The 24,422-nt window shown below is 39.2% G+C and overlaps 1 protein-coding gene across 1 annotated transcript in view; it reads left to right on the forward strand.

The window, feature by feature from the left end:
• The window catches only part of unc5db (unc-5 netrin receptor Db), a 208,739-nt gene that overhangs the window by 172,907 nt on the left and 11,410 nt on the right, over nucleotides 1-24,422 (forward strand). Inside the window, exons 12-16 of the mRNA XM_088301616.1 lie at nucleotides 882-1,053; nucleotides 9,811-10,038; nucleotides 15,573-15,722; nucleotides 21,103-21,267; nucleotides 23,060-23,238. Of these exons, the coding sequence (XP_088157742.1) occupies nucleotides 882-1,053; nucleotides 9,811-10,038; nucleotides 15,573-15,722; nucleotides 21,103-21,267; nucleotides 23,060-23,238 (894 nt within the window). The remainder of the gene's footprint in view (nucleotides 1-881; nucleotides 1,054-9,810; nucleotides 10,039-15,572; nucleotides 15,723-21,102; nucleotides 21,268-23,059; nucleotides 23,239-24,422) is intronic.

Below are 24,422 nucleotides of genomic sequence, written 5' to 3' on the forward strand. Positions count from 1 at the left end.
TTCTTTACTGCCCAATCTGGCAAGTCATCATTTACCTCCTGTTAGGCCTTTGCAACCTCTATCTCCACCTTACGTTGCATCTCTGTGTATTCTTGTCTCCTCTCGGTGTCACAGTCCTTATCTTAACTAATTACTCTATACATTCTTGCACATTCTGATTCTACTACCAAGTCTCCTATCCTCTTTCCTACCAGAAAACATACCAATTACTCTTCTGCCTGATCACCTGGTCATCTGATTTGATCAGGTGGTCCAGGTTTCTGGACTCCCCTCACTGCTTTGCACCTTGTACTTCTCATCAGCTGTCTTGGGCCCCATCTAAAGCCAACAGTCTCGAACTTGGGTCTTAAACTAGACAGTGATTTTAAATTGGATTGGCAATTTGGTGCTGTTGTTAAATCCAGCCTTTTTAATGTTAGGCAGCTGGCAATGGTAAAGTGTCTCATTTCCCAACAGCACTTTGAAACAGTAACTCGTGCCTTTGTCATGACTCAGCTGGATTAATGTAATGCACTTCATTTTGGAGTCAGCAACTCCTCCATCAGGCGTGTCCAGTTGGTCCAAAATGACTTGACTGGTACTCATACGAGGGAGCACATACTGCCTACTCTGGCATCCTTTCACTGGTTCCCTGTACATTTTAGAGTTCTTTTTAAGAATCAATGTTTTGTTTTCAAATCTTTAAATGGCCTTGCCCCACTTCTCTGAGCTCCTCCACCCTAAGCACCTGTCCAGTGCCTCAGGTCTACGGCCTAGATGCTATTAGATGTACTGAGGACTAAGTGAAGGCTCATCGGGGGAACGAGCCTTTTCTATAGCCAGTCTCTCTCTTTAGAACGATATCGCGCACGTACTGACCTACTTTGTGATACTGTGTTTAGTGTCAATACACTGGAAGGCTGTGAAATCCTCCTGAGCCCCGAGGTGATGTATGGTCCTCCAGGTCTTGACCTATCCTACCCAGTGGCCATGACAATGGCTCACTGTGCCGAGGTGGACTCTGAGAACTGGAACGTCCAGCTCAAGAGAAGAACCCAGGGGAGTAAATGGGAGGTAAGCGCAACACACCTGTCAAATAAAACAGAAATGCCATTTTACTTAAATGGTCTATTCTCCACTATGTTTCCATTCTTTATTTTGCAGATGAATATCACTAGCACCAATACAGTTATCCCGCTTCCATCGTGCGAGTTACGTTCAAAACCACCTTCGCATTAAGGGAAATTATTCAATTGATGTAGAAATACCCTTTTTAAATACAACCAAGGCATGTTTTTATTGCAATTACAGCACTTACATTTTTTATGTGTTTAAATGTAGCAAACAATGCAAACAGTTAAACATGTAACATATTGAGAGAGAGCAAGAACAATGGACAACAAAAATTTTTAATTGGCCGTATGAAAAAAATTGTGTAACAACTGCATTAACAATAATAATGGGAAAAAAAATCAAAAACTTAACTGCAATATAAGTAGAGGGGTTTGCTGTGTACATGTTTTATGTATACAAACCCCGTTGTCAGAATGAACAGGTTTTAATTCCCAAATAAATTCAAGACTAGGTTATCCGATTCCAATGTGTATAACTTTACTATAATCAGTTTTTGCGAAACAAAAGATCTGTGAGCGGACTCTACCCTAATTATTTTTATTTATTATTTTTTGCCAAGATCTTGTTGTGATTCCTTTGGTTCCACTTATTTTATTGTGTTCCATTCACATGCAGATGAGGTAAATGCACTAGTTAGCTGACAAATTTACTGCATGTCCTTGTCCCTACATTGCCACATCATTGTGCAACTTTTCTGAGAACCACGATTTTCAACTGAAAAGACATAAAAACAAATAAAGCAACAGCTGCCGATGTTTTCACACCTCTCAACCGTGATGATATCTGTTTGGGTTTATTTCAGACAATGAAGTCCATCTGTTTTTGCGGCCCATGCAACTATGGGAAATAATTCCGGCAGCTGCAGGCATATTTTAAAAGTTTTTCGAAAGTATCTAGCCAAGACCCAGACAATTTAATCCCGAGCAGTGTATTTGAGAATCGTGGCAAAGTTGTTTCTCACCGTACAAAGTCTAAATATATTTTATCACCTGCAGTTCAGGTCAGACCTGAGAAGCCAGCAGTTCTATGTCTTTAAATAAGAAGTCAGAGGCAACATCCCCAAAGTTATAGAAGTACAATAGCTGTGCTATTGACCAGCGGGGGTGAAAATATTGATCTTCACACCTCACAATTTTGAAATCCTCCACACCATAAATCCCCCCACAGCGTTAATAAAGGCCTTGTGTCGGTCTGTGTGTCGGCTCGTCTGTGTTTCTGTCCAGCCTTTCTGTCAGCCCGTCTGTCCATAAGTATACAAAAATGTATAGAAATTCATTCTTAACTCTCACTTGTTCTACTCGCAGACCACAAGAACGGTAAATTGTCTGAGGTTTCATAGACACTGGTCAATTCACTTGAACTGGATATCAAGTTTTGTCCCCACACAAAAAAAGTCTACTTCATCCCTTCCAGAGTCGAACTGTTAACCTGACAGGTGATGTTTTAAGTGAAACTGACCTGAATTTTGAAATGTTATCTAATGTACAGCATACTGCTAATTATAACTAGTAGTTCTGAGGATTCGGGTTTGAATTTAAGCGGCTGCCTTTCCGTGTGAAATTTGCATGTTCTCCACATGCTTGTGCAGCTTCCGCCAACTTTGAAAAACATGCATGTTCTTGGTTCAAAGAGGATATAAATTGTCCATAGGTGTGAGTGTGAATAGTCATTTGTAGAAATGTGCCCTGCGATTGACTGGTGACCAGTCCTTCCTGTAACCTGTCCCTCTCCCACAATCAGCTTCAGCACCTTTCAGAATCGGAACGATGAGCTGTATGCAATAAAAGCTCCAGATGGTCATGTGACTGGTGAATTATGTGCAAGCTATAAAAGACGAAGATTTGTGTGAGGGAGGATTGATCCTGCCTTATGTTCCCTGTGTCCACAGGGTGACATCAGGCCACATAAAGGTAATGTCGTAGCAGGAGTAAAATAAAGAAACAATTATAGCCAGTAATAGGCCAGAAGAGGCATGGCTGCTGTCAGTCAGTGCGGGAATGCGAAGGGAATTACAATAGAGGCCATAAGGTGCTGTTAGACAAGCAAGATATTGATTCGTGGATCAAGAAAGATCCTGCACAATGAATTGCGATGTTAGCAAATAAGGTGGAAAATCATGGAGCTGTTTATGTGCTGCCAGCGATGCTCTGTTTTTCTGCAATGTATCGTGCAGGGCACGAGCAATCAACTCGGCTGGTATCTTACCTTTCTTCTCAGCATCATTCCAATGATTTAAAAAAGAAAATAATCATTTGTTTGCCTTCGGTTCATATTGCACACCTGTAGGTGTTTTATCCCTATGATGTCTGGCCGTTTTGCCCTCTCCATCGAAGCTGTGTTTTATATTATTCTCAGTTAAGTCTTGAAACATTTGAGTCCACAAAGTCATAACAGACAAACTCTTCCTCTCTTTGAATTGTTTCATTTTTAGCTGTAACCATCAGGATGATGGCAACTATGGAACGGAGTGAAAATAATGAGGAGAAAAATTCTGTCAGACTGTAATGTAAATGTAGATGGGACAAAAAGTTTTAGCAAGCCACACACGGGTCAGAATAATGACTACTGCATGTTTGCCCCTGGCAGTTGTGTGGTTGTCAGCACTTAAAAGAGCTTGTCATTTAAAGGAAAGATGCTCTAGCCACTGTCTGTTCTTGGTACAAATATGATTTTCTGCACACACAAACGGAGGCTGTATGGAATGTGAAAGAGCTGCTGCATCACTTTCATGCATCAACCGAAAGGGCTTTAGTTTTTGGCTAACTCTTGTCTTGATATTGGGATGACATTTTAAGAGACCATGACGCTAGGATATGATCAACTTGACACAATCAAAAAACAGGGCTTGTCTTGAGTGGTCACTGGGCTAACTGAATCTATTCCAGGTTCTTATGATCAGTCCATATAATAAATGGGTGCCCTACCTCCTCCAAAATGATGCCTACATTCCTCCAGAGACATCTTAACTTCCAAGATTTGTCTGTTTCTGATCCCTTGTTTTTTCTCACCTGGTGAGGGTCTGCTTGCGAAAAAGGCACAATGATACAGTCCTCCTGATATCGGTGGAACAGCACTGCGCCATCCTCCTTCTTCAAGGCATTCACTTTGACCGTGAATTATCCTGTTGGGTCAGGGTGGATGGTGACAGAGATCGAGGTAACCTGCTTTTTCAGGTTGCTGAAGGAAAAGTCGACCTTGCCCGAACCACAGAAAAGTGCAGAGGTGGATTAGAAATCTTGAATAGTGATGATACATGATAACATCATTAAAGGCGGGGTTTTAGTGAAACACCCGTCTCACTTTGGGTTAGAAAAATAGCCACCACAAGCCATTTCATAAGAAATTAGTTCATCATTCTGCCATTGTCATATCTAATTGTACATGTGCCTATAGTTGAATGTTAAAAGCTTGCAAAATAGCACAATATGGCCCCTTTAAGAATAATAAAATGTCCTAACTAGGAGAATTATTTAGATGTGGGTGCAGGCTGCAGGGAGATAGGAAACAGAATTTGATGTACGATTTGAGATGATTTGAAGGAAGCAGGCTCAAAATAGGATACAAAGTAGGACTGGGCGATATAACCTCAAATCAATATCGCGAGATATTGAGCAATTTTACCTCAATAACGATAAATGCACGATAAATCTTGAACAATGTCACAAAGAACAGGACAAAAAGGGTACTTCTCGCAAAATCTTTTTCTGCAAATAGATTGCGCCAAGATGCTATGATACTACATGCAAAGCCAGAGATTTGAGTGGTCTCTTGTCAACAATATAAATAATGCCATGTGCAAAGGAGCTTGTCGCCTGTAAACAAAATGCTAAATAAAATGAAAAAACCGTCAATGAAATGCCAATGCCAATGTGCATCTTCAGGAAAATGTGCAGTAAATTTTTGGTTTATCGCCCAGCCCTAATACAAAGTAGCCCAGAAAAAAAGCATTTCTGAACTTGGACATCATCACTGACTGGATGGAGGTATGGCTATAAACATCCTGCAGATCACTTAAGTTTTTCATTCCATATGTGACATGGATCAGATTTTTTTTCAGTACAATTCCGAATTTATTGAAAGTCCGACCCAGAGTTCTTTTGTATGAATATATGTCAGATTTGTTTCCTAATATATTAAATCCATTCTTTCAACTCATGCCTTTCAGAAGGCAAGTTCTAATTTTTATATTTAAAAAAAAATTATTGTTGTTATAATCTAAATTTCTTGATAGTGAATTTGAGGTTTTCACTGAAAGCGATAATGATCGGCACTATAAAAAAATTGAACAAGAAATATTTCTCACTGATTATAGTGAATCTATAATCAATATTTTTTAAGTTTCACATTTTTATTGAGCTGCAATAGCAAACCTAGTAATATACAATATTCTAATTGATAAAGGATATTAAGATGTATGTTTGTTATCTCTAGAATTTTTTTTTAATTTTACAATTATTACTTCGTTTAGAGAAAATATTTTCGAATGAATGATTATACAATTATTTCTAGATGTTATCAATGCAAATGTTTACATTTGTTCAAAATTTAACATCGATCAGAGTGATTTTAAGTATTCTCAAAGTTAGTGGGGACTTTAGAATGGAATTTCCGCAAAAGAGTTCAGGATCAGGCAAATATTCAAAGTTATGAATATGCTATTCAAATGTAAAAATAATAATAATAATATATCTATGAAAAATTTTAATACTTTTCATCAATCTATAACTGAACTTTTTTAGTGTTTATTTCATTGAATAAAAGCCCCAAAAAAGAAGGTATAGACAATTGTCAACCCAATTTAGCCGTTTTTAAATACATGTTGGAAAAGGAGTAGGAAGAAGTTGTTTTTTAAAAGGTTCTTTATCCGTTTCATAAACGATTACCATAATACACAATATATCCACTAATCCATTAGTATAATGTAGTTATACAATTTTTTAGTAGAAAGGGTTACTACACTTGTTATTAATAATAAACAACTGAGCCCATACAATCGGCTTGTACATATAAGGACAACAACGGTAATATTAATAATACTATTATTAATAATAATAAAAATAATAAATCCAGTATTCCCTCTTCCCGGTACTTCCCAAGTATCTATTTTCTATTTCTTTTTGAACTGATGTATGTTTGGACATTTTTGTAGGTCAATATGCAGTCTCCTTCAAACTTTCACGCCGCATGCATATAAACAAAAGCTTGTCATTGTTGTCCTTGAGAACTTTGTGTTGAAGTGACAGTATATTACTTTCGAACTGAAGCCACCCGCTCTCTGAAAACATCTTTGGGATATTGCCCGGCAGTAAGTTATGTCTTGCTTCATACATTAACAGTTTTAAATTCCACAAGGTCAGACAATTTTTAAAAGTTGTGATTGTGCAAACAATACATTTATGTGATGAAGGCATCAAACATTATGGACTGCTCTTATGGCTTCTTTTTTTTTTTGCAATAGAAACAGAGTTTCTTCTCACAGTGTTTTGTACTTTTCGCGTTGTTTCCTGCCAGAAGTTTTGATGTGTAATCATAAGCTTAGTGACCAAATGCATCTTTCAGAGGTGTGCCATTTGTTAGGCACAGTTTTACGTGTTATCATAAAAAAGGGAAAACAAATAATACAACTCTATGCAGTTTTGTCGATGGGAAAACTTAAAACAGAACCTCATAAAAAGCACGACTTTGGAGCTCAGGTCAGTGACCAGCACCAAGTGAGCACTAGAGGTTTGTTGTCCTGCATCGTGGCTGCTGGTAAGACTGTGGATTTCTCAATGCTTCTCATCATTTTTACGAGAGAAAAGAAATAATGGTCCTCTGGCATCAGTCTAGAGCATATTATTTGTTCTCACTGCAACTATTAAGTTATATAATCACACATTTCATGGATTGTATAAGCCCACGTTGGGTCTCATAAAACATCTGATGGTTAGATTTTGCAGGATACGGAGGGTCACTTGGCTTAAAATGCATGAGATTTTTCAAGGCGTGAAATAAGCAGTTCAAAATTCACATTTTGCACCTCACATTACCACGTGTTGAAAAGTTCGTGGCAAACACAGAGCTGACAAATGTCACAGGCATCACTGAACTCGACCCATGATTGTTCGAATATCAAAAAAAAAAAAACACTCAATGTGGCCAAAGCTTCTGCGGGTTGAAGTTTTCCCTCCGCTCACTCCATGTGGGATTCGGAAGGTGGGGAGTGCAGCCGCCCAGGTGGGTCCCTCCTAGGGATAAAACGATATCCAAACTTCACAATGCGATAATTATCACGATATTGTGGGGAGACTGGAAAATGCTAACTATACTGCATAAAATCTCATAACATTGTAAAACATAATCGCATGATGGTGAGAAAAAAAGCACAATTTGCATTTTTGTTGATAATAACAGCAGTGACAAAAAAATAGGCTTGGCCAGTTATTTTGTTGCAAAGTGTTCCTTTTGGCTGAATAGGTCAAAAAGTCACGCTATCTTGATGTCACAGTATAGTCCTTCACATACTTGATTAGGGAATGAGTCTTCATGGCAAACTGAACGTTATGAAGTGTTGATGGTATGCAATTCACTCATTAGTTCCCGCTGCGACTGGCTACCTTCTTCAACAATGTATGAACCACTGTTCACACTCTTGGGTATGTTAGGCTTGCAACGGCTTGTGCGGGAGCGTGTAGACAAAACCAAAGCCCCGCCATACTTAAAACATAAATATCAAGTTACATTTTTCAATACATTGCCCTGCATTCAACCTTATCACATTTTTCTTTTTTTTTTTTTATAAAACCCTTGTTTCAGGTCTCTGGGATTAACCTGGGAAAAAAGTAACTCAAATTAAGGAATTGATTTGGAAATGGGCTCCTCAAAGAAAAAAGTTATTTCGAGCCTCGATGTTTGTTCAACAACTAATTTACTTTCCTGCCAGTTCCTTGTAATTGCGGAGTGAATAATTGTCATCGCCATTTCAAATCCCGTTTGGTTCAGGATATTTAGTACCTTACAGTATTTGATATGTGTTTCCTTTCTGAATATGAAAACAAATACTGGAATATTGTCATGTTGGAAATGAAAATGTGGAGGAAAGCTTGATATAAATTTATTCTCTCCAGTTGGAAATAATGAAGTGCTTAGAATGCCGTTGTCTCATAAATAAAACACGATGTTGCTCACGTGACTATTTTGTGTTGTATGCACCAACATCTTTACTTTAGTAGCTAATGTTTTTTGTTCCGCAGACATCGGTCACCAACTGTGCAGATGTTTTTTTTCTTGTGTGATTTAAACCTCTTGTGTTTTTCCGCAGCGGTGAAAAAGAATGAATTTCACTTGTTTCATCAAAGCAGCTCTTGGAATGAATATTTTATGTTTTATGTGCTTCTTTGAATTTAACAAAATAGCAATCAAGGCGTGTTGAAGCAGTTTTAGAAAAGCAAGCCTTGTTATTGTGAAGGATAAAAATGTCTTCATGTAGGATTTTTTTTGAGTGTTCACTTTATCCTCGAAAACCTGTATATAACATTGAAACCTGTTCATTTCGGAAGACATTTCAAGATTATCTGTTGATTTCTTTTTCCAGAGGGTATTTAAAAAGTAGGAAGTAGTAACATTGCCTGCCCCATATTGGAAATTACCTAATTACCTTCCCTGCTATTTAACTCTTATTATAGAACCTATAAAGATCACGAGGTTCCCTCTTGTCATTGTCATTCAAGTCAGTCAGTCTCCTGCCGAGCAATCCCACAGATTTGATGCCATCTTTTTTGAAAACTCAAACAACAGTGCGTGCAGACAAATTAACTCAGGTAGGCATGTCAGCAGTCCCAAAACTATCTACAATCACAGTTTTACATCAAAACCAAAACTATCACCCAACATCAACTGAACCGCATACCAGCAATCAATGAATCAACCAAAACAAGGAACAAAGAAATACAATTAACAGAAAACATGTATTTCTCATGCCATTCATATCCCAGGTGCTGCAAAGCATTCTGGGAGTGCTTCAGCCTCAGCCAATCAGATGGATGGTTAGAAAGATGTCGTGAGTGGTGTGCTTTGGGCAGCGTCTGTTGTGTAAAGGTTAATCCAACCTGTGATGAAAGACTACGACATTGTGGACAGCGGCCATTTTATCCAGCTTTCTCCCACACATACATGAACGTAACTGGTCTGTTGTCAACTGATTCTAGTCTCCAGCCGTCTACAACAGAGGGTGCTGACACACTGTAATGCTCCCAGTCAGTCCAGCAGAGCGCTCATGTAAATCACATGACATGTACAGATTTTTGGAACTCGGTCCACACATAAAGCGCTCCAGATTATAAGGCGCCCAGTCAATTTTCAGAGAAAATGTGGGACTTTTAGGTGTGCCCTATGGTTGTGAAAATACAAGATATAAATATCAATAAACATCTTGGAAACTAACACCGCTTGAAAGGCTGTTTATTCATTTAGGTCTATTGGAATATAATATAATATATATAATACATTGCCTTGTCTTATTAAGCATGTGTATGTAAACCTCAACATTGACTAATATTAAAGTATTATTTAATGATTACAGACTAAGTCTAAAATGTCCAAGATTCATGAAGTCACAAAATATGATCATGAAAGGAAGGTTAATATCGCTTGGGGAATTCAGACAAGTTCATACTTTTAAGAGATTAAAGCCTGTAATGTTCTCTTTTTATGCTCTAGGAGGTGATGTTGGTAGATGATGAGTCCACTTCTTGTTACTGCCTAATGGACTCCACGAGCTGCCACCTGCTGCTCAACCAGCCAGGCTCATACGCCCTTGTGGGCGAGCCGCTGACACAGGCTGCCATCAAGAGGCTGAAGCTGGCTGTGTTTGGGAATATGGAGGGCACTTCCATGATCTACAGCCTGCGGGTGTACTGTGTGGATGATACGCCACATGCCTTTCAGGTGGGGAAACAAAAGATTTTATTGCACACATCCATCAAACAAGGAGCAGGTTGAAATGGTTTGGCAAAGATGTCGCGCTGTTTACAAGCACTCACTTTTCACGTTTGGAAATCAGAACAACACCAGCACCCGCCCTCCTCATAATCAGAATAGATGCTGATTGGGCCACTCCTTTTGTCTACAAGCCACACCTCTCGATCAGTTTAAAGATGAAAATCCAGATACCTCACTCAGGGTAGCTTGAAAAAAAATGTCTTCTTTGTAATTTCCCCAAATAAAAAGATGTAGTACTATTATATTGACTGTTTTAATATTGTAGTAATAAGAGCCAACAGGCTCTAAAATTCAATCTATTTATATTGAGACAATTGAACGAAGGGAGCACCCTTCTTTATATGCAAAGACTCAAACTTATGTTATTAGGACATACTTTTTCATAATACAATAACGCAGGGGAGAAATCCACTTGATTTGAATAAATCCCGAAATGAATTAGGCTGATTTATAAAATTACAATCATCAAATAAAAAGGCGCCTGCATCCGGACCCCAGTCAGGTCTTCGTGAAGGTTGAGGAAGAGGAGGACCCCAAAATACAGGGAAGTGAGGCAGAAGTAACTTAAAGGGTATTTAATTGACAAAGCAAAAAAGACGAAGCAATGGTGAAGGGCAATCTGAAACCGACGCTCCGGCGCACGTTTCAAACCCAGAAATAAAATTGCCTCGGAACACTGTTCCGACGCTCCGTTCTGTCTGGAGAAAAACATGTGACCTGTGATGTTCGAAGCAATAACTGTTTCATTCTCGAAATGAACTCTAGTAAACCCTAAAAAGTCTAAAGACTCTGAAAAAATAATGAAATGACATTCCCAGCATTTCTCAGCTTGACATTAAACAAGTTATGAGTAATTTGCTTTTTTTTTTTATTTACTCAAAAACCGCCCCACAAGACACAAAAAACATATTTTTTAGTATAAAGAACTAGATATCCAGTCATTGTTTTCGTGTGTTTTGGTAATGTTTTACTTTCTAAAAGCCTCTATAGTTTTTTACTGCAGTTCTAGTTTATTTCCAGCAGATGTCACTATCACTGAAGCTTTGAAGCTTCAAACCTTTTTGCTTCAAATGGTTCAGTGGTTCATAAAAGCTCCATTTCCCCATCACTAATGGGAGACACAAAATAAAGTACAAAACAAGGATCAAAGTAACAAGTCAAGTCAAGTCAAGTCAAGTCAATTTTATTTGTATAGCCCTTAATCACAGACAGTCTCAAAGGGCTTTACATAGCCACAATCGACATCCCCGATCTTAACCCCCAGGAGGGCAAGGAAAAACTCACAAAACCTCATTAGGGGAAAAGTGAGAAACCTTGAGAAGGGACCACAGATGGGGGAACCCCCCTTCCAGGATGACCAGGCTGCAATGGATGCCAACTGGGCAACATTTGACACATACAATAATGCTATGCAATAATAGATGAGATAATATAAGAGTCAATTGAATGAAGTGCTGCAGGAAGATGACTTCAGTGGAGTGGGTCCTCATCCAGGGCCGTAATATCCATGGCAGCATATCCGAAGATGAGCCTTCGATCTTGTACCGGTCAGTTGGTGTAAATTCAGTACAGCCACTTCCAAGTGAATCGCCATCACCTAATTCGGGGAATTGGGAACAGAAAAGAAAGAACAGAAATAGCAAACAGGCCAACAAGTAGTTCAATTAAGTGCTGAAATATAAGGAAATCAGAAAAGGCGCTGCATGAAGACGACTTCGGCAGAGCAGGTCCCTTCCCGGTTCGTCAGTGCCGTAATCTTCAAAGCATGTCCCCATCACCTAATTCCCAAGCAGGGGAAGGAGGGGGCAGAAAAGAGAAGAAGCGGCAGTAAACAGGCCAACAAATAATTAAATTAGATGCTAAAGTATATAAATAAATTGATCAAATGTCGCGCTGCAGGAAGATGACATCACTGGAACAGGTGCATGCCCAGTTGGTCAATGCCTTAAACTTCCTAGTGGGTCACCGTCACCTAATCCCCCAGCCGGGGGAAAAGGGGGCAGAAAAGAAAACAAAAGAAAAAAAAGTGGCAGTAAACAGGCCAACAAATATTTCAGCTAAATGCACAAGAGTATAAATGCGTCTTTAATAGTATTTTGAACATTTCTACTGAAAAACAAAACAAAACAAAACAAAACAAAACACACACACTACCAAAATAACTATCAAAACTAAAACAGGACAACAAACACTGGACAGGGAGCATTGACAGGGAGCATTGACATGGACGCTCTGACAGGGACATCAGACAGGTACAATGCACCGACAAGAACTGAAAGTAAACAGGGAACTAAATACAAACAAATTAACGAGACAACGAGGAGCACCTGGACAAGACACAAAGGGTTGGAAGGACCTGATTGGTTAAAACTGGGTTGACAAACACAGGTGGACACAATGTACATGACGAGACACACAAAACACAAAGAAAAAACCTGAAACTAAATACTAAACCCAAAACAACAAAGACAGATCACGACAGCTCCAGGGCCAGCGATATAAAGGGGGCATTACCCCTCAAACAAACGCCTTCCTCCTCACATCAAATCACCTCACAAGCTTCCTCAATTCTCGTTGTCCTTCGCGCCATTCTGTGTACTGGCTGAGCTTCTTTTTGCTGTAAGACGCATCACTGAACATCCAATCACCATTTAGTATACAAATGAGTAGCAATTTCCTTCTCAGATACATCTTTCCAGTTAAAGATGAGTTTATAGATATCTCGATGTTGCAAAGTGGTTTGATTCGATGCAATTGCAACTTTTAAATGAAAAAAAATCATATACTAGAAGAAAAAGATGTAAAAATTATATTTATTAAACTTTTTGTTCTCCACCTATTATATATGTAGCATCTATTTGTCAACCATGTGTATCACATGCCGAACATTTACAGTGTTTATAATCAGTAACTGGTAGATTTCCTGGTGAGTGGAAATGTATCAGTGGAAAAATAAATGATTGTTCCAGTGATTGTGTGACAGCGAGACAAATGTGACAATAAGACAAATCTCTGGGTACGATAATCAGTGCCAGTCAAATGTTAATCGATCCTTATTTCGTTATCAAGTTTGACTTGATTTGTCTTTCGGCAACCCAGATTAGATGCGTTTTAAGCATCGAGGTCCCATAAGTGAACATCTGGGAAATCAGGTTCCTCGTGATCCCTTGAGAGACTTAACTAAGGAGTGCTCTGCCCTGAGACTCATTCGTTCTTCCGACCACCATTCTGTCATGTCACAGCACAGCCATCAGTAGCAGCTGGCTTTCTGAATTTGGTTTTTGCCTCCCAAGCATACACCAGACGTGTGTGCATCCCCTGGGTTCTTGTCTGCCTAACACTCTCTGTTGTGTGTTTCACAAGCTTTAGTAATCACACACTCCTTTCTGGTTCTACAAAAAGCCTGATTTTACAGAAACACCTACAAATAGTTTTTTTTTTCTCCTAATTTTGTGACAAATTAAGGCTGATGCTTGACATTGTGAGGATTTTTCTTTTAAGACCGCAGTCAACAGCGTTTTTCCACCCTGACTCTAATTTCAAGGCTACACTATTTGGATTGTATTGGGGAAAGAAAATACATCACACACACCAAAGGCTGTTTGTAAACCGTCTTGTTCACCATTATATATATATATATATATATATATATATATATATATGTTAACCCAGTTAACTCAGTTTTATTTACGGTAGAAATAATTTGCATATCTTGCAAAGCCAAATCCAAACACTCGACCTAGGTGCACCTCTTTAGCACATCATCTCTGAACTAAACATCCTGCATATTTTGCTATTACGACAAGCATCCTGACAAACAAGTGTCCTGGATGCACTTTCTTTTTGCGGCATATCTCAGATGAACAAAGCAGCTAGTCAGTCAGACAATCGGTGAATTGGTCTCACCTGTGGTTGGTTGATGTGCGTGTTGCAATGTAAGACTTGGTACACGTAATTTAAAACCGTCAGCTGTAATCAAGTAATGCAAATATACTTACAAGATTTACCGACTCGTTTGCTGGTCCTTGCAGTCTACTACAGTGCGGATTGAAAAGATCAAAGTGCAGCTCGACTTTCACTTGGTGAATCGGATGCTGGGCTCTAATTGGCTTTGGCTATATAGCTGTCTAGTGATTTTGTCACGTTGATTCAATTCTGTCCAATTTGCGAGACCATGGGGTGAGGCAGGTATGTGTGTAATTGTCTGTTATCTCGAGGTCAAGCGCATCTCATCCCAGGTCCATCCCCTGATCGCAATGATTTTACAATTATACTCATTATTATTTTTAGAATGACTGTACACCATGGATTGCCTTAACACTGGTACCCAACATTTCTTTATGACTCCGTATGTTACAATGCTGTGCAAATAGTACAATGTCCGGTGTTTTGCTTGTTCTTCTGATTCAGGTTGTGTCACACGCATCTTTCCTGTCGCTTGCTGCTGATTAGCACCACAGCGCGCCGCCTGTGTTGACTTTATTGATTTTATATGGGATGACGTCGCCAGAATGATGTTAAATACGTAGCATTAGACTACACTTTAGACAAGCCAAAAGTAACTGGTCTGCATTCTGTCACCTAATAGACAGGTGCGTCGAGGGGGGGAAAAACCCACTTTGTTGCACTGTGAGGCGGAGCTACTAACCAGTCGACCACTGTGCCGCTCGTCTATGAAACTAAAGCCCTAAATTTCAGCTGCTACGTCTTGACACTTTGAGATATGTTTAAATAAGTCATCACTGCGTTACAGGAAAAAACACAGTCACCATTCTCGAATCTAGATATATGGCAGAGTGATATGGTATGTTCAAGGTTACTTTCTATGTTTTCACTACAAGTTTGCCAATAGTTGTCTGTTTCCATGCCCAGCAAAATGACAATATATTAATTTGCCTCAAGCCCATTCCTCCAAACAAATAAGTCACTCTCATCAATATGCCACTGTGTTCATATGCAAGCTCTCAATCTGAGTGACCTTCCATCAGTTACACTCGTGTTTGCAATCATTGAGAGGCTCGAGGAGAAAAAGGCAAGACATGAAACCTTCCCACTGGGACACTCAAAAGCGATGACAAATAATCACCTGCAAACGACAACCTAAGTAATCTGTCATCATCACAAATTCAATTTGGGAGACAGATGTTTCAACACCATTGAATACAAGCGTCATTGTGCTGTGTTGAGTCTTGTAAATATGACGCTAATGGAGAGCAAAAGTAGATGGATTAGATAATGTGAAGACCTTGTCAGGAGCTTCCTCCCAACATATTTTAACATTAATATTTGCAATGAGGCAATAAATTGATTTGATCAAAGGGGTTTACAATATAGGTTTTGGTACTGGTATGCAAAATTGTTTTATCTCCTATTCTTTTTTTTGTCTTCATCTTACTCATTTCAGTTACACTAATAGTTTCTTTGCCTTGACTATTTACACCCAATCTTTCTTTTACTCTTTACTTGCGTTTGCCACCCAGGGAGTAGTGGCAGCAGAGAAGAGCAGAGGGGGTCAGCTCCTCGAGGAGCCAAAGATGTTGCCTTTTCAAGCAAACACCTTCAGCCTGCAGGTGTCTATCCAGGATGTCCCCCAGTTCTTGTGGAGCATCAAACCCTTTACCACCTGTCAGGTAATGAACCGTGTAACTCACAAGTTCTTATGCTAAAAAATGCCTGATTAATAATTATAAAAGTGCTAATGGCATGTGCTATACACGTTTCCCAACCTTTAGTGTGCAAAGACACATTTTACATTATAAAAATGTCATTGTATTCCGCCAAACAAAAACAGAGACAGAGTAACATTAAAACAGGCTCAGAATATCTGTCTGAGAAGCCGAAGAAGAAGAAGTAGTTGCATACAAAGTGTGGTTTTCACCAAAAGTGTAGAAACAAGTTTTAAGTCAAGATTGAAACATTTTTCACTGTGGTGGCTGCTAATTTCTACGGGCAGGTGTGGGTGACTTCAGAGTGCTGAAGGCTGAATAGAGAATACTTTTCAGGAATAGGTATAACTTGAACCCAAAAAATTACATTACAAATATGGATAAAATATGTGTATATGTGCTGAATTTATCCATCCATTATCTGTACTGCTTGTCCTCACTAGGGTCGCGGGGGGTACTGGAGTCTATCCAGTTGTCTTCGGGCAGTAGGCGGGGGACACCCTGGACTGGTTGCCAGCCAATCGCAGGGCACACAGAGACGAACAACCATCCGCGCTCAGACTCATACCTAGGGGCAATTTAGAGTGTCCAATCAACCTGCCATGCATGTTTTTGGAATGTGGGAGGAAACCGGAGTACCCGGAGGAAACCCACGAAGGCACGGGGAAAACATGCAAACTCCACACAGGAAGGCCGGAGCCGGATTTGAACCCACGACCACCGCACTGTGAGGCCATCGTGCTAACCAGTTGTCCACCGTGCCACCCCCGTGCTGAATTCAATATAGTATATTTCGTTTTTCATAATACATTTATCAAAGCATCTATATAAGAACCAGCCTTCAACAGCAAAAGCTTTGATTAAAAAAAATAATAATAAAAAATAAAATAATTTAAACTTTACCATGTACTATTATACCCCCCAGCCCACCCTCTCTCAGTGTTAAGGGCCCTGATGCATAAGCGTGGTATAAACAACATACCATCATTATGTGCAAGAACTAATTTTGTGAATTTTTTTCACAATTCATTCAAAATTGTAATATGACTCACGTATTCTGTTTGTCCTTCATGCCGGGGCAGCTGTGGCTCAGGAAGTAGCGTGGGTTGTCCAGTAATCAAAGGGTTGACTGTTCAAATCCCACACTGTCCAAGACATGTGTCCTTGGGCAAGAAACTTCACCCACCTTGCCTCCGGTGTCACTCACACTGGTGTACGGCTGGGTGTGAATGTTTGGTTGTGGTCCGAGGGGCCTTAGGTGCAAATTGGCAGCCCCACTTCCATCAGCCTGCCCCGGGGCATCTGTGGCTACACAGACGTAGTTTACCACCACCAGAGTGCCAATGAGTGAGTTAATTAATAATGTATCCATAGTGAAGTGTCTTGAGTGCCCAGAGAAGCACAATATAAAAATGATGCAATATTATGAATATTATTCAGTGGTGGGCCGTCAAGGCCTTCTGTGCTGGCCTAACATAAGAAATCATGATCATATTCTTCCTATTGTTGTCTTATTATATGCCAGTTTTGTATTTTTATGTGAGTTTTTATCCAATCAGAATTCAGATTGCTTGTGTTGCCTGGCAGATTTCACAATACCAGGAGCACTATACGTCCACGGCCTTCAGAAACAATCGTGCGGGCATCTGTTCTGTCAAAGCTAATGAGCTTTCAGAGTTGAAAGACAGTTGCGATAGACAATCAGATCACAAATTGGTTACAGTGAGCCTTCTCGCTGGCCTTACGTTGAAGGTGATGAACGCGTTTTGTGATTGGATACTCGCCCATGAGGGGGCAGCGCTATGTAGAATCAACACACCTGGAAGTCGTAACTGGCGACCGTTCGAAAATGTAAAATATATTCCTGCCATTTTAACTACAATGTGCAGAAGGGAAAAGTGCAGATTTAAATGCAGATACACTTTCGAGGCCGTTTTCAAGACGAACCTTTCAAGAGAAGCTAGTTGTGTGCCTTTCTGTATATTATTTCTACGGCTGTAGTGTCAAAAATAATGGCAATATGAGGGGGATTTATTCAAGTCGGACTAAGTACGACTTCACTGAAGGCCTACTTGTGAAATGCACGGCCCGCCACAGATATTATTTTTATTATTATTATTAGTAGTAGTAGTAGTAGTAGTTGTATTGTTATTATTATTATTATCATGTCATTTCAAATCTGTAACAATTATTTTTTTTTTTTATTGTAGTATTGGGCAGTATATGACATCCAGGGCATCTCTGCTCTCTTGTGGTGAATAGTGATATTACAACTTAAACCTACACAGTGGAAGGCTGCTATTTACGAGGGATCAGGCTGCCTTGCAAATAGCGAAAATCTGCATATAATTGGCACCCATTGAAATGTGAGCAAAAAAACAAAAGAGCAAAAGATATGTATTTTTTTGTATTTTACAAACAACCATGATAAGTCTTCAAAATGTGTTTTCCATGAAAAAAGGTCTTTATTCCCCCACTGTAAAAAGAAAAAAGAAAACTGAAAAAAATTGTTTTGGGGAAAAAAAAAATCCATGAAAGTGATAACCCTCATTTTTATTCAAATCAGTTCAGTCACTCATTGGCAGGGAAACCTCCAGCTCTCCTCTTATGATTTTGGAGTTGGCCGCTCATGAGACATGGCCAATTGCAGACTGCATTGAACCCATGAGTGTGCGTCTGTGGGCGACCAAGCCACAATAATGATGGGTGTGCCATTCAAATAATTTTAATGATATAATAATGATTATGATGTGTTCAATGAATTGATTCCTATAATTATTCTGTGGGATTATCCCGCGGCTGGTGTCATATTTATGAATGACTACTTTCTGCTCCCTTGTCGGGGACAAGGCAACTCCGTGCGCCGGAACACCCAGAGAAGCGCAACGCAGCTGCAAACATAGTGGACTAGACTCGCGCTGGCCCGAAAATCAATTTACTCAGAGCGCATGGCCACCTGACCAAAATAGGGCCCTCGGAGTCACCAAAAGACCAGTATGGTGTATACGCAGAGTTCGGGATGTACTATTTGGTAATTCATAGCGCACTGGATGGGACTCACTGGTATACTGTACAGTAATTATGTTGCCATTTCTACAATGCTCATTTCATCTTAATTGTTCAAATAATATAAATAAAATGAAACCAAAATAAGACAAAGGTATTTACAAAAACAAAATGTACAAATTACTAAAACAAAGGGTGACACTCAAATTAAGGACTAAACCTAATACTAACTAATACAAAAAAAAAAACACTGAATATGAACTAAGGTTACGCAAAGAACTAAGGTCTCATGAGCAAGGATTATTTGAACAAGAGATGTTCTGGCTGGAGGCCGAGAGCGACGTGTTCTGCTGCTGTCAGATTACACTGTCGGCGCTGTCACCCCAAGGAGGCTCTTTGAATTTGTCTGCAGATCGCTGCCGGCCAAACTATGATAATATTCAATCTTTCATTTTTTTGACAAACAATAAATATTCAATTGAATAGTTATAATATTGTATCCTTTGTTGAATATCTTCTGCGAGGTAGTAATTTCAAACTTAAATTACAAATATTAAATCTGTTTTGAGTTTTACCAATGTTGTGGCATAAACCTTACATTGGGTGGTCTATTTTAGTATATCACCAATACCAATTTTCTAGTTTTACTTTGTAAATATATATTGAAAAAAAAAAACTGATGAGTGATCAAAATACACCTCAGATGAACTCCTTCGCCGCAGCGGTCTGATCCAATTGTCTTTTATTCACATATTCACTCAGACTCATCTTTTGACAGCAATTAACAGCAGATGTTAGTTCCTGCTGTCTTACCCTGAGTGTAATCAAAGTCATTGCTATCAGGAAACAAAACTGTACAGGATAAAGATTTGACATCATTAAAAAGTTGTTTGAACAACAAATGATCATGCTGGCATCTTTGCAGCTATTTGGTGGCGAGATACTACTATGCGTCCTGAGAACTGTTGAGGTGCCCTTGAACAAGGCACCCACATCTTCAATTTGAGGGCAACAGTGCATTGATTTCTATATTTTTTGCTGTCCAAGTAAAAATACAGTTGCGGAAAATAATATCGATGACTGGCTTAGTTGCTGCCACTATGGCTACACTGTATATTTTGACAGGATTCCAAACACATTTATATGCGAAATTTTACCTGACTGCTGTATCAACATTAGATGACCCAGCTGACCCAAACAAATAGCAAATTAGTCTTTTAGATGTTGATGATTGCTCAAGGCTGCATGTGGCATTTCGGACGTTGCATGATGTAATGCCAATGCTGGCACACGCTGTGCAAAGCCAACATTAAATTGAGAGAAATCATTGAGTATGTCCTTTCATGACATGCACGTAGTTTTGACTGGCTGTGATCATTACTCCAGCTCCAATATGAATCTTGCTCTTACCCACCTTTCCTTTTTCGGGATCAGAAACATGCTGTATCAAATAAGTAGGACAGACTGCTGCAGTCAACCACCACTGTTTTATTTATTAAATTTTTTTTTTTTTTACCTGTGGAAGAAATTTCCAGAGCTGCTGAGCTGTATCCTGACTCCCGAAAATCCAGTGAACGCAGGACGAAGGCTCTGTGCTTCAAAGTCATCCGCCTTCTCAACAGCTTTATTTATGAGAGCCTCGGGACAGAAGGCACGCCTCGCTTTGGTGGAGCAGGTGTAGAATAACAGCCGAGCATTGTGGCATGCGTCAAGTCAGCTTTTAGTGCTGAAGAGCATCCCAGCTTTCCGTCTATCCTCCACACCTCCTCCAACCTCTCTGTGAATATTATTTGCTGCTTTGTGCTACATCGTGCAGTCAAGATCAAAATCATAAGGTTCAGGTCATTGACAGGATCGCAGTTCAACACTTTTAATACAGTCGCCTTTGAGAATAACTGACAGGTCACATAATAATATGCACATTTTTGCAGCGATGGAATCCTGAAGAGGTCAAAGACTTTCATAGAGATGTGCTGCTTCTCGACAAATGAAATATAGATGAAATCAATCTTTCAACAGTCATTAAAAACTGGCCCTTATTATATATCAGCTTTACACACGTAATAATGTAAAGGTTAAAATCGTCTCTTGGTGCAAATCCTTTTCTCTATTCACAAACATAACTATTACAGTTTAAAGTCATTCGACACTTTTAGAGTGTTCAATTCAGCACAAGGAAGCCGGAACCAATATATTGTTTATTTTTGTTTGTTTTTTACAACTCACATTTCTGTACCTATTGTTGTAGCTGATATGTGTGTAAGCGTAGGCTTGAGTGCTGAGTCATGTTTTTGAGCGTACCACTGTTATGTACTCTGTCACTATATGTTGCGGGCAGGAATTCTCCTTCCCCCAAGTGTGGTGCAGCAACCAGCAGCCTCTGCACTGTGCCTTCTCCCTGGAGAGATACAGCCCAGCCACCACCCAGCTCTCCTGCAAAATCAGCGTGCGGCAGGTCAAAGGCCACGAACAGATTCTGCAGGTTTACACAGCTGTTGGCAAGGTGAGCCACTTGGTCTGCAGGCGGCAGACGGACAGGACAGTGTACTTTCTTGCTCAACCTTTGCGTAACCTTCCTGCAGTATGTCCACTGTCAGCAGGACCAGCTCTCCTGAGCATGCATTGTGTATTAATAGAGGGAGGACACCACTATATTTCCCCCCCCCCGAAATTGTAGAGTAAAAAACAAAACAGCAGTCGAGCAATTTCCATGCATCTACTAATCTTATTTTTTTTTGTCCAGAAAATATCTACTTTCACATTCACATGCATGAGCACCTGGGAGCGTCTCAAAGTAACAACCGTCTTCTGTCAGCGGTTGAGCAGCTCCACTGGAGCAGCTCGGAGTTTGAAATCCTTATTCAAGAGCACCTTGACACGCGGCTGTTTAGGCAGAGGAGAGTGATACTCGTCAGCTCACAAGCACGTTTTCATACTCACTCTCTTACCTGCTTATCTTACCCGGAGGCCTTCAACGCTTCGAAGCTTTCATCATCTCGAATAACATTTTTTTTTTCCGACCCACAACAGTCGGAGTGCAGCTTAGTTACTTACAATATATTAATGAGAGTAGCTCTGTAGCAAACACAAAAACGACAAACTGTGATGCCTTTTCTAAGCAAACCTAACCTTAACATTGTTCCTCACACTACTTCAAACTTTTGCTCTAGTGGAGGCAATTCCACTCCAAAAATATAATCTCTTCAATAAGAGGAAAAATATGTATATAATGCATACCAATTTTACATAATGTAATTATTGATTTTTCTTCTTTTTTTTTTTTTAAATCATTGAAATTTCGAGGGGATGTTAACACTCTTTTCTGTGTTGCGTCAAATTTACAAGAAACATTTATTTTCACCTTGCAGGCACTGTCGGTTTCTCAAAGTGATCATTTAACTTCGATGCGCCATCCACATAGATAGGATAGGCAAATTCTCTCATACACAGTGAAAATACTTTGAGTAAAATGTTATAAATTTTACTTCATTTCGACCAGGACCAAATGCAATATTTTTCAGTAAAATGTAAGAAATGTACTATGTAAATATAGTACAGATAATATTTACACAAGAAAAAAATCTTACAGCATCGCCACGCAAAAATGACACAACGTGGATACACAGGATAGTATATAGTTGTAAGCAAAAAGAATTGTTTTCAGGTGACCAATTACAATTATGACTATTAAAAATAAATAATAGTCCTGCAGCTATAATTTTTAAAATGCCGGTGGTTTTGGACTTTTTACATCATAAAAAGAGGGTCTGCATATGCGAATAAATTTCAATGAGAACGTTTTACTTTGAAAAGATGATATTTGGTTCCAGTAAATAGATTCAAATTTGAAAGTAAAAAAATTCTGTGTAATATTCTCTGACAGAATTTTACGCTGAATATTTTACTTTGTTTACTGGGACCAGAGTTTATATTCCAGTCTTACATGAACAATGGAACATTTTTGATCTGCCTGTTTAATGTGTCCAACAGACATGATTGTCCCTTGATTCCAATTCTCAACAGAGATTCATCCAGAGTGTTAAAAATATGTTTTTAAAAGACCAGGAGTGCAGTGACCGAAAGGATCATTTCGGCAATGAGGTCTCCTATATAGGAGAAAATATAAAGAAATGTGAATTCATGTTTACATTATGCCTTTTGTGTATACCAAGAATTTCATCACATCTGTTATAATGTTGTGTTGTAATGTGTTGTCACTCTTCAAAAAAATAAATCCCCCACATCTGGCTTACTAACGGATTAACACATGTCTGCCCCCGCTTCTTTTTCCCCAGACTGAAAAGGAATTGGTTCCAATTTTCATGCAGACAGACTGCACCATCACCTCTCAGACAGGGCCCAAGGCTTTCAAAATCCCCTTATCCATCCGCCAGAGGATTTGCGCCACCTTTGACACTGCCAATGCCAAGGGCAAGGACTGGCAACTCTTAGCCCACAAGCTCCACTTAGATCGGTGAGCCACCTGCCTCTCTTGCATTTGATGTGCACACTGCCTGAGACCGCTTTTGGTCCGCTGATGAGAACGTCGAAAAGTGTTATTTGCATACAATAGTAGAATGTGTTTTCATTGATTTTGGAACGATTACACAAATATTTTCCAATCACATCAACCCCTAGACTCAATCATGCAAGCACTCATACAGTTTTATTTTGGATAGTGACAGCATTTGTTTGAAGTTGTCGTAATGAGACTATACAATGAAATATAAGGATGCAATACGTAGCAATATCCATTGTGACCAGTCCAGGCTGAGACTGAAAAGTCAGCTCGGATAGGCTCCCACCTACATATGTGCAACCCTAAAGACGACAAGCAGTGTTGAAAATGGATGGATATTTTGTCCCACACAGAGTGATCAGATGATTCACGTAGGGCACGGGTAACAAGATTATTTTAGTCAACGAAAACAAACTAAATAACTAAAATGCAAATAACATTTTCTTGAAAACGAAAATTAACTGAAATTACATCTTGTGCTTATAAACCTAAGCAAACATAACTAGAATGATAGCAAAAATATATAATATTTTTCATTTAATACACAACAACAAATACCCCATAGTGACAAAAATAAAAAATAAACTACAACTAATATTAAAACTAATGAAAATCAAATTAAATCAAAACGTTTTAGAAAAAAAATTAACCCATTAAATAAAATATACATTTATGAAAAAAAACTGAAGTCAAAATGAAATAAAAGCTAACTACAGGGGGGTGCAAAAGTATTTACACACCAGTATCACGTTGGTAAAATGAGAGATACTAAACTATTATCACTCTGACCGGTACCACATACTAAGAGGCAAGATGAGCTCTATTTCCCCAAATTATTTCACCAACATTTTGAAATTCAGCTTTGTCTGAAATTTCATGAGATGTGCTCTTTCTTGACCTCCTTTCAGTATGATTCAGTATAGTTGTACATCACCGCAAAATCCAATTACGATATCAAGTAATAACAAGCATCATTTTAATGACTACTTCAAAATTTTGTGCGAGCAGTGTGCACCTGATGAAATGTCAAGTAAGTGTAATCGAAAACTACAAAATGCACTCATAGGGTTACGCAAGTCTGTGTGTGCGCATAACGAATCGGGAGAACCCCGATTGGGGTCACTTAGCTCCTTGGTGGG

This window comes from Idiotropiscis lumnitzeri, chromosome 1 (genome assembly GCF_059441095.1).
Source record: "Idiotropiscis lumnitzeri isolate Australia: NSW breed Sydney's pygmy pipehorse chromosome 1, RoL_Ilum_1.0, whole genome shotgun sequence".
Lineage (NCBI taxonomy): Eukaryota > Metazoa > Chordata > Actinopteri > Syngnathiformes > Syngnathidae > Idiotropiscis > Idiotropiscis lumnitzeri.